Below are 19,169 nucleotides of genomic sequence, written 5' to 3'. Positions count from 1 at the left end.
TCGAAGGCCATCATCGGAGTGATGGTACTTGATCCTTCCTTCTGGTTGACCAACAGAGGGCGCACTCGCGCCCAAAATTGGACCGTATACGTGACTGAGAAAATGGCCCCCCCCCTCCAATCGGCAATCGCAGACCACGCAGTTCAGCATAATCATGTAATCAATTGGGACGGCTCTAAAATCCTCGACAAGGAATGTGATTCGGGGGCACACCGCATCAAAGAATCCATGTGGATAAGAAAGAGCTCCTAACACCATGAACAGAGATGAGGGGGTCCATTTTCTCAGTCACGTATACGATCCACTTCTGGGCGCTAGTGCGCCCTCTGTTGGTGACCAATCAACCAGAAGAAAAGATCAAGTACCATCACTGCGATGATGGCCTTCGACCAAGATGGCCGAAGTAAAATTTAATTGGTTTTGGCAAGAAGAACATTCTGTTAATTGTATCACACAAACCTGATGAATTTCTTCAAGAACAACCCGCAACAGTTTTAAATAGTTGCTAACCTTAAGGGATCTAGAATAAGCGTTTGTGGCGTTTCGACAGTATTTTTTGTGGGACATGAGAGCACCTCAGACGTATCGAATTGCATTCTGAATACGAAGCATGTCTTTCTGATATCAAATAATTATCATTTTTTGAAATTCACGATATAATACAAATTTTATGACAAATCATTAAAATTTGATATTTTTCAAATTTTTGATATATAACAGTCCTCGAAATAAATTTTCTAATGATATATTCTTAAAGTGTATGTAGCTGGGAGATATGGATTTTTCCCCCAAAAGACCTATTGTTTTTGGTGTTTTTGGAAAAAAAATCCATATCTTCAATACCAAAGGTCAAAATTTTCAATTGATCATCGGCTTTTCATCCCACCTACATACACTTTAAGTATAAATCATCAGATTTATAAAGTTCACTTCAAGTACTGTTAAATATCAAAAATATCAATTTTTAATGATTTGCCATAAAATGTGTATTACATTACGAATTTCAAAAAATCAAAATTATTTGATATCAGAAGGCCATTCTTCGTATTCAGAATGCAATTCGATATGTCTGATGTGCTGTAATGTCCCACAATAAATACTGTCCAAACGTTCATACCCCACCCTTAAGTCAACCTTGAACTTGATATTATCTTTTTTAAATAATCGTCTTATTTTTGAGGTGTGTGCTTATGTTTGTTTCTATTTTTGCTTTCCATTTTTATTGCAATATTCAAGAACCACACCATCATTTACAATAAAGTGCCGAAATGTGGCAGCCGGACAATGGAAATGTTATTACGCTGGAGATGCTCGAAGCTCGATATTATAAATAAAAGGTGTAACATAGTATTTGATTTTAATCTAATTGATCTAAAGGTAAGCATTACGTCATCTATTATGGATGATGATGAATCATTGATGATGATGACGATGATATTGATGATAATAACGATGATGATACTATCAATAATGGTGGTAATAAGACAGTGGTGGTAATAGTGATAGCCATGATGATGATGATGATAAATATACGAATTTTTATACGGTCTTTTCCGTTCTGAGGGCGGCTTGTACAGCCTTTTTCAGGCGACCAACCCCTATAATTAAAGACAGAGATACAAAGAATTTATCGCGTCTGACGTCATCTGTCAATCAAACTCGAGCAGGGTTTGTTTACAAGTGTCGTGATGATGACTTGCTGAACGCGGCGGTATAGCCGGGCGCCTTATTGTTAATTTTGCACCATCAAACATGCAAACCATCTCAAAAGTTGGGTCTTTATGTAGTAGTTAAATGGTGAGAAACAAACCATTACCATAGATAATCGGTGTCTTGTTGAGGTATGGTGAGCATCGGATGGTCGTTCGGAAGGCGAGACCCCGAAGGGTCGAGCCTTCAGCGACTAACATGCGAACCATACCTCAACAAGACACCGATTATTTATGGTAATGGTCTGTTTTGAACCGTTTATCTTACATATACGGCGAGCCAAAATAAACGAATTTGTTGTATTGGTGTATTCATTTTGCAAAAGACAAAATGGAAAAAACTGATGTTTTATTTTGTAAAAGTTGTTTTTCCCAAAATAAAAACACCCCGAGATAGTGTAATATTCTTCCCATGTGTCCTGCGTGCGAGTCTATGAGTCTATTTAATGACAAATGCAAGTGATTTAATCAAATCAATACAGAATTGATCTCAATTGATATCTCAGTATTTGAAGTGGTTTGGTAGGTTATTCACTCGCATAGTTAACCCGCTGGAGTGTATTCACCCTGTGACCATTGTTATTCAAATGATTAATGAACAATGCAAATTGTATAGAGTTGTCAACTTTTGGACTACGATCTATTTCAACACCATGAAATTTATATCTTAGAAAAATATGAGTATAAGCAGATATGTGAAAAACCTAATAACGTTGTGTCCAATGATGCTCCCCATTATGGGTAGGTCACAGTAAGGCTTTGCACCCCCAGCCTCTTGACTTGTAATGAGTACCGCAGATTAGTTTGCGAAGCTCCCCTGGTCGGGTAGTATCCCGGGGGTTCTTGCCTAGTAGCTAATTCGCATGGACCGTTGAGCGTTTTGGGGTTGGGCAAGGATAAAGACAGATTCCCTTCTAAAAACCAATGGCAAGTTTATATACATGTACCAGAAAGTAGATATTCTTGAGAGGGCACTCTATTCACGTGGTTTCTTTTCCAACGCTAAAAGATCACGAATGTTGGTGGTTTGCAAATGAAAAGTGTCCGCACTATCGATTCATTACGTAACTGTTATGAATAATTTATTAGGTTTTTCAATGCAATCGCCTCGAGTCATTAATACATATTATCTGTATTATCAAAGTACTTGGAATAGCAATACGGTGAGTTCACTGAACTACGCCCTAATTCTGATGGAGTTTTAATGGCGTTTAATGGCGTTAATCCTCTCCATACACAGATGAACAAATACAATAGATGAAGGTCAACACGTATGACCTCCTATGTGACATGTTATATCTGATGTACAAAAACCTGAATATCATAAAGATCAGTATTCGTTTGTGCATATGAACTGTACATTTACGTTGCTAAATATTACTCATTATATACAGGGTGTCCCAGAATGATTTGTACCGTGTTTGCAAAAATAACTAAAAATAGAAGACGGGCAGTGTATCTATTTTTGATACCTGCATTATAATGCTGGACATGTTTCATACTTATTCTGTTAATTTCAGCACGCTACCTTTATTTGTTTTGGCGTGGCATGCAATAATGTAAAATCGATGAAAACCTGGTTTTCATTTTCAGCGAAACGACTCGCATACCCTTGAAAATGGCACGATACGATTAAATAAAGAACGTGGGATGTTTAGCACAGCATTTCGACGACAACTACTGTTGGGGTTGCGCCTTAAAGCTTGCCGGACAGCTGCAATGTTCGCTCTAGTTCTTACAGTCTTGCGAGCACCTGAAGCTTCAATCTGCCGATTCCTGACAGTTCTGTGCTGGTCAAACTTCTTTACGTTATACACTATCGCTCCTTTGACTGGAACGCGTGCTCGCGGAAATCGTGTAATGAATTTTCTTTGCGTCTCAACGTAGCTGCCGGTTTGCCAGTAAGTTTTTGAAAGAAATCCACGCTGCTGTGCAATAAATTGAGGAGCCATCTTTTCTGTACCACAACCAGTTCGACCTCTGCAAGCATTTCAAATGACATGGACCTCACACCACAATAACTATATTTAAAACTACCGCAAAGAGAGAATGGGATTATGCCGCAAATCCTTAATTCCATATAATGATTGCTTCGTAACGTCATAAATAATAGATAGATATCGGCTATTTAGTGGAAATATGAATAGGGCACAACTAAAATACCTACATAACTTTTTCCAAATAACTTTGTGCTGAACGGTTAGTAATGTTACAGATTTTCAAAATAGGTTGCGTTGTCAAAACTTAAAATTCACCATTTTTATGCAATCTTCTATAACTTCTACTAGAAACGTCCAATTTTTAAAATCTAAAAAATCTGAGAAAGCTAAATATATGTAAAACTTAAGATTTAAAACTATATGACCATTTAACATGCCCTTAATACCTAAAGAATTCCATCTTTCCCGGTATAGATCATTCTGGGACACCCTGTATAATGACAAATATTGGTATTATACATTGTATATAAAACGACTAATAGATCCTACTATCATGGCGACAGGTCAATGTTCATCATATCCCGTATGTTTCTTAAAATTCATTCATATTTGAGGTAGATCCGTGTTTTTTTAAATTTTCATTTCCTTTTAATGAAAGAATTAAGGTTAGTATCACAAGGGTGATACTAATTTTAATGCTATATTTCAAAACGAATACGTGTTCCCGATTGGCTCTAAAGCGATTTCACAGAAAAGGTATTTCTAGTGCAATGCAGCGCCGGACTCTAGCTGAGAGCGTAGCCTAAGTCATTACGGCCTCCAAGAAGGGCTCTCCATACACAAATGAACAAACACAAAGGAGGGTAGTCTCCTCTGTGACCAGCTTGATTTCGATGGAGCGGAACCAAATTGGATGCAGAGGAGACGGGTCATTTTGCTATGCAAATGAGTTGAGTGTCATAGCCCTGCATGTACTGAGTATACATTCAACGAAACGGTTACTTGTTATTTATTTACTTCGTTATGCTAATTTAAATTTAATTTGCATAAATTTAACTGAGCACCAGTGGTGTTATATGAATTACTGTTATACGGACTGCAGGAGCCCTCTGTAATTTTCTCTTGTCATGTAACATTTGCATTTAAATCGAGCTGTAAATGCATTTGTTCCGTAATTCTATCCGAGACTAGTAACCAACTACTACATGTATGTTGTGATCCTTTCCATAGTGTTTCTAGAATGTCCATGGTGTTCCTTTTGTTTGGCTCGCTGCCCGAGACCGTTATCTTGAGCTTTTGTGTTGATAATGGTCTCTGGGCAGCTAGCTGCCTCCATTACTCTAGGTAATGGTCGAGGCAACGAACCTTAAACAAAAGGAATACAACGGATAATCTGTGAATAGAAAAGAGCTAGACGTATATAGTAGGAAACTTTCTTTCGCGAAGGCACCATGTCAACAATGCCTAGAAAAGCTGCTTTTTGCCTTGTAAAAGTACGTAATTTTTCGCAATTTGCTGCTATTCCTTTTCTACGATCAGCACCAGATAGATCGGTCTTCCTTTTACGCGCTATTAACTTAAACTTAAACCAATCAAGGATCGTAATTGACAGTGACATCAGACGCGGTAGTTTTTTGTTATCTCTGTCTTTAATTATACCATGTTGTTTTCCACGTTTTCGGCTGTGGTCAAAAGGGATGTGAATCCCAAGATGACGATCCAAAATTGAAAAATGGAAGTTGCAACAGAGCGTCGTGAAAAACGATGTGACCGCTTCATTGATGTCACCCTAACCCAAACACAAAAAAATTAGGACTGCCGATGGTTCGGCTGACGGGAGACCCCCCCCCCCAGTTTACCTATGCACCAACCTAGGATTGATTGCAGATATCAGAACCGAGGATGGTCCCTATCTCTTTTCGAATAGCTCTGACGCTTAACGTTGTTGACTCTTGCTGTACAATGGACCAACGGCTTTACGTGATTACCTTTGTTTCATAACCACTAAGGTATAGGACATTTTTTGTTTCAGCTATAGCCCCCTCTCCAGAAGTATTTAATTATATTTGTACTTGCTCAAGTATCATTTTGTGCTAATTTTATTACACAATTTGTTGCCGTTCTTTTTTTATGAGTATCTAAGTGCCTAAAACGGCTTAAAATGAGGCTATAGCACCCTTTCCAGGCTTGTCTAATATTAATCTCCATAGACTTTACATGTAAAATGAAAATGTCCATAAAAAAAGAACGGCAACAAATTGTGTAATAAAATTTGCACAAAATGCTAATTGAGCAAGTACGTGTGCAATGCACTAGTTTTCGTGAGGGGGATATACGAAATATTTTTTTATGTATTGTATGTATGGTCTTTTCAAAAATAAAATGTCCATCTGAAACATAGGTGACACGGTGCCTATATCTGCAAAAGCGCGTGCTAAGCAGTGCATGGAGGTGAGAAGAAATTCTACAATAAATTCTGTGAAGTAACTGAATTGCAGGATTTCGGACCTCATAGGAACATTTTGGGAGAGGAAGCGACTTCTCACCTATGACAAGCCCAAGACTGGAACCCTCGCCGATCGCATTCTCCCGGCAGACAGCACAACGCATCTTAACAGCTCGGCCATCTCACCCTTCATCACAACACTGCCGTCTTTGTTTTAGTGGATATCGGTCAATTCCTCCATAACCGCAGCCATTGGCGCAGAATGTGCACTGAACATATCTGTACTTAGATTGTAAACAGTCTGGTCTGCAACGGTAATACGTCGCTACCTGAAATTGACGGGGTAAACATTGGTAAACGTCATCATTTACGGGTTCCCGTTGCATTCTGGGATATCCAGATGCAGCTTATTTGAAGTTACATTGGGTATTTTTCCATTTGGAAAACGTTTTGGACCCTTTAAAGACTTTGCAGGCCTAACATACAGCCCTTTTTAAAGGTAGGTAGCTCTGTTTTGAAATTTGGTTCTTTGGACCAAAGTTTACCAAATTGACGTGTTGCCGTCAGTAGCCTCAGCAACACCAATTTGCGCCTTAACCACGGCATTAATTGTGGCATCACTGATTAACAATGGTAGTCGAGTTGAACTATTGACCTTTGCCTGGCGTCCTCAACATAATTTTACGAAATCATCCGTCAATGACGTACTTTCGTTGCGTCCCAGACTCATCCAAATAGCATTAGGACGAAGTGGGATATACACTTAATAGGTATGGCTATACACTCGACCGACAGCTTCAGGTTCAGAAGGCTATACACTAGACCGATAGCTTTAGACTTCGAAGAACGAAATTCTCTCATGGTACGGTCCATTGCAGTACCCATATTCCAAATGTACTCAGGGAAAGCAGGAAGTCTGAATTTAATCTACAGATGTTGCCAAATTATTCAGACTCCCCAAGTCAATACATCAGCAAATTGTGCCACCGCCGTGAACTGAACCCGGGTGCTCATACACCAAAGGATTAGGCCACGCTCGGACGATGATGATGATGATGATGATGATGATGATGATAATGATGATGATGATGATCACGATGATGTTTATGGTGATGATGATGATGACGATGATGTTTATGGTGGTGATGATGATGACGACAATGATAATGATGATGATAATAATGATGATGATGATGATGATGATGATGACGGTAATGATGATAATGGTGATGATGATGATGCTGATAATGTTGATGATGATAATGATGATGACGATGGTGATGATGATGATGATGATGATAATGATTATGATGATGATGACAATGATGATGATGATAATGATAATGTTAATGATGATGATGATGATGAAGATGAAGATGAAGATGAAGATGAAGATGAAGATGAAGATGATGATGATGATGATGATGATGATGGTGGTGGTGGTGGGGTGGTGGTGGTGGTGATGATGATGATGATATGATGATGATGATGGTTATAAAGTTTTTCTTTATTTTTTTATTTTACTCAGGGAAAAGAAGAATTTGCGATAAAGCGAGTACAACAACTAGCAGCCCACACACCTGCTTTGTACAGCGATCACATTTTCTATTTTCCAGTTAAGAAGTAAGGAAGCAAATATATTATTATTGTCCTATCCAAAAATAAGGGGTAATATATAATTTTTACACCAAAATATAGGTGGCCTATAAAAATATTAAGGGCTGGTGACTCAAAATTTTGGCACGCTGCGCTCGCATTCTTTTGTTTAACTTACGATCAAAATATGCGCACAATCTTCAGTTATATAATCAGGCCTTGCCGCTTGAGGCGAGCGATCGCTCTCACTCGCCACCGCTCGCCCAAACTCAATTTCTAGTGAGCGATTTTCCACTCGCCATAGACACTAAATATCGCTCGCTCAAATCACTCCAAGATTGAATCCAAATTACATTCAAGAAAATAACATCCTTTAGCCTTTCTCTTCTTTGTTTACATCTCCTTTCCTCTTCGGTTTGCAAACCTATATTAATGAATTAAAATAAGTACATACCACTTTATTTTGAAACTCCTCTTTCATTTTCCAAATTGTTCATTACAAGTACATTTCGGCCCCAGCGAACCTTTTATTGCTCACTGGCGATGTTTTCTTTAGCACGTGCGGTTCATGCAGACCCCTTTCTTAAGGGCTCTGGTATGAACGTTTCGACAGTATATTTTGTGGGACATGAGAGCACATCAGACATATCGAATTGGATTCTGAATACGAGGAATGTCCTTATTATATCAAATAATTTTATGACAAATTATTAATATTTGATATATTTTTAATTTGTGATATTTATATATATAACAGTCGTCGAAGTAAACTTTCTAGGTCTTTTTTTTTGGGGGGAATCCATATCTTCAATACCGAAGTCAAAATTTTCAATTGATTGTCGGCATTTCATTCCAGCTACATACACTTCAAGTACATATCATTAAGATTTATAAAGTTTCAAAAATATACAGTTTTAATCATTTGCCATAAAATATCGCGAAAAATTGATATCAGATGTCTGATGTGCTCTCATGTCCCACAAAAAATAGTGCATGATTAATAGACAATGGGCAATAACAATGCATGTTTACAAGTGGCAGCAGTGTCCTACGTAATCTGTGGCATTTTGAAGGTATTTCATTTCATACCTGAAGTGACTCTTTAATTTTAATGACGTTTGACCCCACATGAAAAATAGCACATAATACAATGGGTAACAACAATCCACGCGTTAATGTACTGTCACTGTGCTATGTTTTTCTTAGTTAATACAAATTTGTGGGAGAAGTAGCATTTTGAAGGTATTCGGTTCTACACCGGAATTGACCCCTTAATGATCTTTGACCCCAAATCTTTGTATGATTTATAGGCACTGGGTAATAGCAATGTATGTCTCCAAGTGGCGTCACTGTTCTACGTGACATTTTGAGTTGAAATCACAACAGTATTCGCCAAAATGCAAGTGTTTCTAGAAAACCTTTAGAATAAAATTTATTTTAATGTTAATTTATTGCACATGCTAAGGAAGCCTGGTTGTCTTTTTGAAATAGCCAAGTGGAAAGGTTTTCAATGAAATATTTTTGTGTATACAAGAATATGAATATTAACTGTACATCGTATATAATAATTCGCGATACCAAATCGTGGTACAGTTGATGTGGTTTAGAAGGCAGAGTATTTAATTTTAATGTTATACTCTTTTAAGTAAAATTTGCCGTACGTTCTGCGTAAACTGGGTCCGTAAAGTTAGGTCAACAAAATCACAACCTAAGGAACCTATTTGACTGGTAAATATAAAATATGATCTTCATAATATAATGGCGTTGTCTTTTTTTAAAGACAGTTTTTGTTTCAGTTAACATAATGGTTAATATGAATCTGTAGACATAACACTAGTATATCGAGCTAATCTCGTTGGAGGGATACACATAATTATATTTTCATTGTAAATGTTTTTCCATTGGCGGATTAACCCTGAATTTACACTTAATTTAGGTGTACTTTGTCTTGGGTCCAATCTCTAACATGGGAGGTTTGCTACCATCTTTATAAATATGATTATTGTTTGTACTAGATTTGGGGTTTTGTGTCTCATATTTGAAAGAAGCAATGTTTAATTGCAGCATTTTTAAACCACAAACCAAAACTGGGTGCTATGGAGTACAAGATTGGGCTAGTAGTATACATTTTGCCAACTTGGCAATAGGAATTTGCTTCATTTTGCATATTTATGACTTTCTTTATTATACTCAAAAACGGATTTTATTATAAGAAAGTTTTCTAGTGCACAGTCTCCTTCACAGCCGGTTTTTGTCGTGTATGTTTGCATGCAGACTGGATCTTGGGCAAAGTATCCGTTTTTGACTATAACAATATAAATATAACAATTTCCCAGTGTTGGCACCCTACAGCTAGCTACTGCTAACATGACTAATTGAATCTGCTGGAGATAAACGCTTATTTTGTAAACAGATAATACTCTGTGATTATTTATGGATGGAAACTACAGAAGATGCTGTCAATGAAATAATTGATATATCAAACATGCATTTTGTTTCGTCAACGATGAAAATCCGTTCACAAATAAAGTTTTAGGACCTATTCTATTTGATAATTGCTCTATGAAAAAGGAAATAAAATTGTACCTTGCTCATACTCATTTTTTGGGGGGCTTTGGGGGCGCGAGCAGGGGCGGCCAAAACGAAGGGGCGGCGGAAGAAGAAGTGGCGGCAAAAAGAGGGGCGGCAGGAAGAAGGGGTGGCAAAAAGAATTAGTAAAGAAAAAGGGCGGAAAAAATTTGAAAAAGTATAACAAATTTTGAAAAAATGCATCAAACGTTGTTGCTTTTAGAGCGCTAGCGCCTATAATCCTTTTTTCTTTTCTTTCTTTTCTTTTTTTTTTCTTTTTTTTTTTTGCTGTTCACTTTTTCAAACCATCGAAAAAAAATGGGTCAACCTTTTCGGGCTAGGCAGTTGAGGAAGGGGCGGCAAAATTTAATTTTCTTCAACCCCCCGGGGTAGGAGCGGCCACGGTATGCCACTGCTTGCTGATAAGCTGTCATCAAGGGCTAATTAAAACAGTAATCATCCTTCAGGCAATGAGCAATTCAGGACCAAGATGTGTGGGGTGGGAGTGACACTAGCCATGGGGGGGGGGGGATAAATACCAGTAATGGGGGTAGATTTAGTGGCTTTGTGCCTTTTGGTAGAGCAGCTGGATAGTTAGTCCTAGCAATACATTCAGATTGGATTTAGTGAACATTAATTTTTTTATTTATTATAATGTGCTTACCTAAAAACAAATCGAATTTCCTTGTAATAGCAACACCATATGGGATACTAGAGCATGCGCAAATCGTAATAATTTGTAGAATATAACTTGGTGGTGTCTCACATGATAGTCGTACTATGCTTAGCCTGAGTCGCTCGGCCTATCTCGAAATCGCCATGCGTAGCTATTGAAAAACGAGAGGATTCGCCGTACTATCACGGCAATTTTTGACACGAAGATATAGGGATGATGACGCTGTGCCCAGTGAATGTGAAATCCAACATTGTTACTTCAATCACTGCGCCGTCTTTTTTTAAGATATTTCTTGTTTTATTATAATGTGCTTGTAACTATCAGTATAAGTATACACTGCGAATAAATATATTTTAAATAAAATGCCATGCTTTTGAAGGAGCCATATTATTTCAGTTTTTGCTATTTAATTAAAAACTGTTTTTTACTAAATATTGGTAAATATTAAGACAAAAAAAAAAGGCAAAAAGACATAAGTTTGGAGTTATGAATGAGAGAGTTGGCACGAAGTTGAAGGAGTTAGATTGTTATAGACATGATGGGTGTAAGGGCGAAAATGTTGAAGGTCAAGTCAAGGTCATCCGAGGTGAATTGGGTATAGATTGTCAGATTGTGGATCATAATTCGGTTAAAGGTTAAAGGTCATTGAGGTCGACAAAGTATAATGTACCATGTACAGAACCATGCCATGAACGGAGGTAGAACTCCCTCGTTCTGACCTCGTAAATTGGAACTTGGCATCCATATTTTTAGACTTGACCAAATTTTTCACAATAAAACTATTATTTCATCTACAGGTCAAATAATCCAGTTTACATAAATATGATAAGAGATCCGATTGAGTTCCTCGTTTCCGGCTACTACTTTCGACAGCATGGAGACGGACTGGCGGGACCAAGAAAGGTGGAGCGATCAAAGAAACAATTTGGATTGGATATGAAAATGAATGAGGTATGAAAACTTGAAGTCACATGTATGTCATTTTGTTCGCTATTAAACGTCCAATGTCTATTATTTTGGTACAAAACAAACTAATGGATAAGTAGAGTTATCTTCTTTCCATTAATACCAAAAAAAGAACAAATATTCCCTGACTGACGTCACAATGACGTCGTAATTGACCAAAACATCAAAATTCACTGATTTGATTTTATTCAAAATCTCGGGTCTGTAGAGTCTTGATTTTTGCAGTGTATGTTAGTTTACTAAAAGTACATAACAATCGTGTAATTAACAGAATTTTGAAAAATATTTAGGGCCACCTCCTCAGCAAATGTTATAATATATGACAGTTATCATGTCCCTCTACTCTTTCTTAAATTAAAAATGGAGGAATACTTGGATTTAAGCGACCAAGGAAGGACTGGTTGAATATCTTCTTTTGAATTTAAGCCTGATGTATCAAATTTTATAAAAGAATATTCTTAGATCAAAATATGATCGAAATTAAATAATTTAATGGTTTATTTGCCATTTGTCTCCTTTTTATAGACTTTCGACCAATGCGTCTTAAAAGAACGTCAAGCCTGTGTATCGGAAGGACATTTATCTATGCTATTTCATTTTTTCTGTGGCACACATCCAAAATGCAGGTACCCTTTTATAGCGAGGATGTTCCAATCTTTATCAGTTAAGGGGCTTGGCAATAATAAGCCCCCAGGGATAAATTTCTAAATAGTGGCAAAAACAAAATTGCCCCGACCTCAACCACCCCATCCCCAGATATCAAATGGTGCATCCCTTATTTTGCTTGTCAGTTCCTATCTCACGCTGTGCAGATATGATGACCCGTCTCCACCCGATTTTTCCCGTAGACATTATACTATGCCATAGTCGAATTTTATTAAAATATGTTATTATTAGTCATGATGAACCCATTTCGTTGAACTCAAAATTATACTGATGTTTATTAAAATTAAAGTATTCAATAGTAAAATGGTCATAAAGAGTTTTAAAAAAATATCAGATGATTAGTGACAATAAAAGTAATTGAATGCAACATTATCTTGCATAATTATAATGGCTCACTTTAATACTGAACAATTCTGATTTTGGAATCTACCAGTTTATTGATAGCGAACCCCGAAAATTCGACTATGGACTTTGAATTGTAAGCAGAACTTTACCCCTGGACTTTGCTCTCTAAAAACACACTGTCAAGCATACTTGTTTATCAGTCCATTAACCACAAGTACGCGCTAGATGTTTGATGAGAGATTAACTTTCGCGTCAACACAAAAGCGCCGCAAATACCACAGACAGTTGTGTACGGCGGGCCCAGAAGATTTAAACCATAGCGAGATATGGGCGACCAATCACAAGGCAGATCCATTTGAACATGCATTACATCATGGCCAATTTTAGTTAGGCCAGAAATTGGCCTAACTCTCCATAGAGTCCCGTGTTAAAAATCTCAACCGCAAGGCAAAGTCAGTAGTCTACTTGGGAAGCTAACAAAGAGAGGGAGTAGGGTGACTGAAAAGACCAGATGTGAAAATCTATCAATTGTGCACATATTAATATTAAGCGAAACCGACCACATGGTCACAATCGGTGGATCGGATTGGTTGAAATCAATGCTACGTTTTTGACCTTACAGGGGTCAGAGATATGCATATTCATGTATGAAAACAGCGATGCGGATATCAGGGCGGATATAGTATCATCACCGGGATGGCAAGTGGACTACGGGGTAGTCTACGTAGACATAGGAGTGTAGTTAACCATTATTAATTTTAAACGAGGGTTATAGGTTATGTCTGAAAAAAAAACACGTTTTCTACCGTCATTCAGTGTTTACTTAGTTATCATTTGCAAAAAGGTCAGTTTGCAAAAAGGTCAGTTTGGTGGATTGTGCAAAATGATATCCAGGAGACGCGAGATGTACACACAAAAAAACATTTGTTTTTACTAGGAATCAACAAGCACTGCTTGTTGTCGCGATTTCAAACGTTCATTTTCATTTTCAGAAAGGCCTCAATACTAGACCTGCGCCACCTTCCCTTCCCTTCCCTTCCCTTCACTTCCCTTCCCTTCCCTTCCCTTCCCTTCCACACTGAAATTCATGATTTTTATTTGTTCTTGCGAAATCATTCTAAGTATTATGTACTTTAGTCAGGCTAGAATATATATTTCCGATCATATGTTCGTGTGATTTTTCGCCAAAATCATTATTGTGTCTGTACATTTTTACATGACCAGAATTTCGAATTCTGCGATGGTGTATGCACATTATGACGGAATATCGACATTCCATGCAAAATGTTGGTATCACTGGATAGATGAGATCCATAGCTATTCATTGATTCAGTATGTGATATTTAATATAGACAATTATAGAAAAGAGTTGCAACCCCCCTCTTCGTAATTCGTGTTATAAAAGTGGCTCAGTAGAAGGTTGTTTGTTTATTTATTTAGTTAGTTAGTCATGTTAATTAGTTAGTTAATTAGTTCAGTACATCCCAGATCCACGGAAATTCACGAGGTGTCGCTGGAGCTGGAATAGATAAAATAAAATGTATTATATACCATTCATAACCTCATTAATATACGCGAAGCCTGTAAATCCAATCAAAAGAAATTGATTGCCTGACCGCGCACTAATTGCGAGGTCATTAATAACTCACAATGACTTCTGCGCGCGCGTGCGTGTATAAGCTACGCGTTATGGCAACGAACACGCCTACGCGATGCCGTCTCGCTTCTGTGATTGGTAGCTCTTGTTGGCGGCGCGAATGTTATATTCGCCTGGTTGATTTTTTTGTAGGGTAGGTTACAACAATGATTAAAACTGGTTATATTTAACAGCGTTTTATGGCATAAAATAACATAAAATGCCCTTTTGATTTGTTCAAAATATTCGATACGACGGTAATAAATGACAATAATAACTTTGCACCATCTATTTTGAGGTTATTGTGTGAAATAGTCTGGTTTTGTTTTGGGCCTCGGTATTTTTCCTCGGGAGCTACCGCTCCCTCGGAAAACTACCTCACAATGACCTCAAAATAGATGGTGCGCAGTTATTATTGTCTAAACATTTTTCTGTTCTGTTTATAGCACCGATCTAAAATGGTCATTAAATGAGGCCAAAAGACGTGTGGAAGAGGAATACTTAATAGTTGGACTACTAGAGGACTACGAATCCACACTCAGACTTATGGAGAAACTAGCGCCTAGCTTGTTTAAAGGCATTGTGACCGACTATCACTCTGCTGAACGAAAGAAGAGATCAGGTAGGCCTACGTTCAAGTGTTAACAAGCGATGAGTGATTGACCACTATAGTTTTAAATAAAATACTGAAACTAATGGATTGTTTCTACAAAGTTATGTTGACAATATGATTGGACAAAAAACATTCGCTCGTTAGAACCGTTGCATTCATCAGGTGCCACTGCATTGAATAGATATGATCACAACTACAGGGTGTCCCAGAATGATCTATACCGTGTTTGAAAAAAAATTAGTAAAAATATTATAGTCAACAGTGAATACTGATTTGAATAAGTGCAATGCAATGGCACACATGTCTGCTACTAATTCTGTGACTTTAATGGAAATAGCTTGATTTGTTTTGGCGTGGCAGTGATATTACTGAGAATTGACGAAAACTGTGTGTAATTTACAAAGGCATCATAACACATGGATGCTTTATCAACGTCGTCCAGCCGTACTGTGCGATATATTGGAGAAATCCTATATTCTTTTATAGGAAATACACCAAATTTGGCAGAGAGCTGAATAATTCTTGATATGGGATTAAATGAAACATTTTAATATGACATCATATACTGAGGTGATTTTTAACAAAAAATATCATTATTTCAGAGGATATAACTTCCTCAAGGATCCTCTGCAGTAACTTTTGATCTTCTCCGTTACGTAGCTGTGGGTTTGCCAATATACTGTGGACATAAATAAGTGCTGCGCCACTGAGAACAAGCATTCTCTATATTTTTATGGGAAATCTATCTCTGCCGGCATTTAAAATGATGAAACTCAGACAAAGCAATAATTATCTAAAACTGCCGCCAAAGAAATAATAGTATATGGTTACTCAAGCGTAACAAATCATTTATTCCGTACAAGGATTGCTTCGTAACATCATAAATAATCGATAGATATCGACTATTTAGTATAAGAACAGGGCACAACAAATGTACCTGCATAACATTTCCCAAATAACTTTGTGCTGAGCCGTTAGTAATTTTACAGGTTTTCAAAACAGGTTGTTTTGTCAAAACTTGAAAACAATACCGCCAATAGTAATGCTCTTCATGCCATATAATCAAATTTTCCGGTATAGACCATTCTGGGACACCCTGTAGAATAGCTTAGAGTTTCCTCCTAAGGTTGGTATCTATATCTGTCATGAATGAGGTGACCTGATCAACAAGCTGCCATTCAGCTATAATGAAAGACAAAGATAAAAAGACTAGTTGCGTCTGACGTCATCTGTCAATCAAACTCCGAGCACGGTTTGTTTACAAGTGTCGTGATGATATGAGTTGCTGAACACGGCGGTAAAACCGGGCGCCTTATTGTTAATTTTGCACCTTCTAACATACAAACCATCTCAAAAGTTAGGTATTAATAGGTGGAAACTTTCTTTGGCGAAGGCACCATGTTACCAATGCCTAGAAAAGTTGCTTTTTGCCTTGAAGAGTACGTAATTTTTCGCCATTCACTGCTATTCCTTTTCTCCGATCGGCACCAGCCAGAAGAATCGACCTTCCTTATACGCGCTATTAGCCAATCAAGGATCGTAGAGAATTTGATTGACAGTGACGTCAGACGCAAACTAGTCTTTTTATCTTTGTCTTTCATTATAGAGGCAATATATGACAGAGATGGGTCAATGAGCTACATAAAATGACCTTGTGTGGTACTCAGTTCTCTGGAAGTGAGTTTTGCCGGAAGCAATTTCACTACAATATTTATTACCATCGATTTGATAGAAATAGGAGGTGAAATGAAACGTCAATATTTTGTTAAGGCAATGGAACCTAATGAAATTTGTGACGAATCGTGGAAGAAATGAGAAGTAATGATAAATTTCAAATGTTTTTGGGGAAAAGTTATTAAAGACCCTTTACCATTGCCTGAAGGAAGATAATCAACAAGTTTTATAATATATTATGGATCTTTTCCATGCTGCGCACAACCTAAAACTATTGTAAAAAGAGGAATTAACGAGCTGCACAAATATATCAGTATGACCCCAATGCAAATGATGCGGAACTAGTTATCAACACCAATAGGGGGGGGGGCATGCATGTTTTAGTTGATAGACTTCAAACAGAACCCATTTGTAATGCAGTCTATTCAATAAACTACTGGATCATCCGGAGCACATAATATATCTTAGGTTAAATAAAACTTATATGTATATTATGGTAATGCTTCTGTAGAAATTAGTGTGGCATCCTGTCATGGTTTAACTACTATACATCACATGCACGGCCTCTATAATGTAACTTGTCCGCATGTAAATATAATAATGTAAAATTGACCGCAAATATATCCCGGCTACAGAACAATGTTGCTTTAGTTCTTCTAATTTCTTATTTTTTCTCCTTACCATAGATACATTTCAAACAAACTTCAAGAAGCCCTTATCGGCAGAAGTCCGTGCGATAGTTAGAGAAAAACTCGACTTGGCGTACCAATTTTATGACTTCGTGAAAGCTAAGCTAGAACTGCTTAAGAAGGAATATGACATATAGCTTAATCAGGTCCGGGAATCGGACATGTCTTTTTAAGTGATGATACGATGTATTCAGCACAAGCGTGTTTTGGGTATCGTGATATTCGCGGCATATTGAGACATTTACTTTTCACCACAGCTGTTTACCAGTAATATCATGGAGACAACAATGTCGACATGCCGTCCTTGGAATGTTGCAAGTTGGAGAATTGCAAGTTGAAGTTGAAGTTTATTTGTTTTCATGTCAATTCACATCAATGTTATCGAAGATGGAAAATGCAAGATAAAGAATACATTATGATATAAGGATAAACACTGATAAGAGCACATGATGTAGAGCATTTGTAGTGTAAAGAGAAAGACACAAAACGTGAAGCTTGTGGCACTCAATCTGAACAAGATGGAAATTTAACTTACACTACAATATTAATGTGTACAATAATGATATCATGTGGAGTTATGCGGCCAAAATAAGAATGAAAATAAATATAACTAGAGCGGTTTTCGGTTTAGCCGCGGTTCTCGGCATTCGCGGTTTGATGTATTCAAATGATAATTTTTGGCTTCCACAATCATGTTGAATGCAAAAAGTCCACTTCATACCAAGCGAAAGTAGGAAATACCACGGGGAATGATAATGAGTAAACGTTGTACGCAGGAACTGAAACACTGAAAATGCATACGCCATGGGAAGCTTAGTCTCACAACAGAGGATGATTTAAGTACTACCCAACACTACTTGCGGTTAAGCATAGCTGTGTGAGTGAATATGACACCACTGCAAAGACGTGCATGGTTAAATTTGAGATTGGACAGATATGTTTACAATAAAAACACATTCAAAATGCTGGTCGATTTCACATTTTATGTTTTCTACAGAAGGTGTGAATCATCCTTTATGCATACATCACTTTTGTTCTGAAATCGACCAAGTAATAATGACATACACACAATTGTAAAACAACATCTTTTACACATAATTCAATGTGATTTGAAAAGTAAAGTGGCGGTTTCGACTCTAGTGATAACAATTTTGCCGTGCATCATGGGGCTTCCTTAAATCATCCTCTGGTCTCACAAGTTGCATCTCATATGAGCATCATAGCTGTTTATAATGTAATTTTATAAAATCCGACGTGTTTCTTCAATTATTATTCCGTAAATTAACCATGTTAAGTAGATACATCATTGAAAATGCACAGAATTTGTCCATTTTACAATAATTATTTTAAAGACAGTTAAGGATAATGAATATACGAAGGAAAGTCTAATTATTATTATGATCCTTTTTGATTGTACCAATTCATTATAATAAAGCTACAGCGATGTGTTGAAAACTGATTTTATTTATACGCATTGTTCACGCGTAGAGATTGTCCATTGAAATGTGTGTGATACTTTCCGTATTACATTTTGGACACCAACGTCGTATAAAACGTACGTGTTACGTAGACATATGCTGATTTTACGACATGTCGAAGTTCATGCGCCTAAAGTCTTTTGAAAGCATAGTAATGATATATGGAT

The 19,169-nt window shown here is 37.2% G+C and overlaps 1 protein-coding gene across 1 annotated transcript; it reads left to right on the top strand.

The window, feature by feature from the left end:
* Nucleotides 1-11,738: 11,738 nt before the first annotated feature.
* LOC140163768 (uronyl 2-sulfotransferase-like) lies at nucleotides 11,739-17,661 on the top strand. The gene is made up of 4 exons (XM_072187084.1): nucleotides 11,739-11,886; nucleotides 12,427-12,527; nucleotides 14,995-15,170; nucleotides 17,522-17,661. Exons 1-4 carry the CDS (start codon nucleotides 11,758-11,760, stop codon nucleotides 17,659-17,661), a joined length of 546 nt encoding a protein of 181 aa, XP_072043185.1. The 5' UTR covers nucleotides 11,739-11,757.
* The last annotated feature ends 1,508 nt before the right edge of the window (nucleotides 17,662-19,169 follow it).

This window comes from Amphiura filiformis, chromosome 11, assembly GCF_039555335.1.
Source record: "Amphiura filiformis chromosome 11, Afil_fr2py, whole genome shotgun sequence".
NCBI classification, from domain to species: domain Eukaryota; kingdom Metazoa; phylum Echinodermata; class Ophiuroidea; order Amphilepidida; family Amphiuridae; genus Amphiura; species Amphiura filiformis.
Note: the sequence above shows the minus strand (reverse complement) of the source record. Positions and strands in the feature narration are given on the sequence as shown.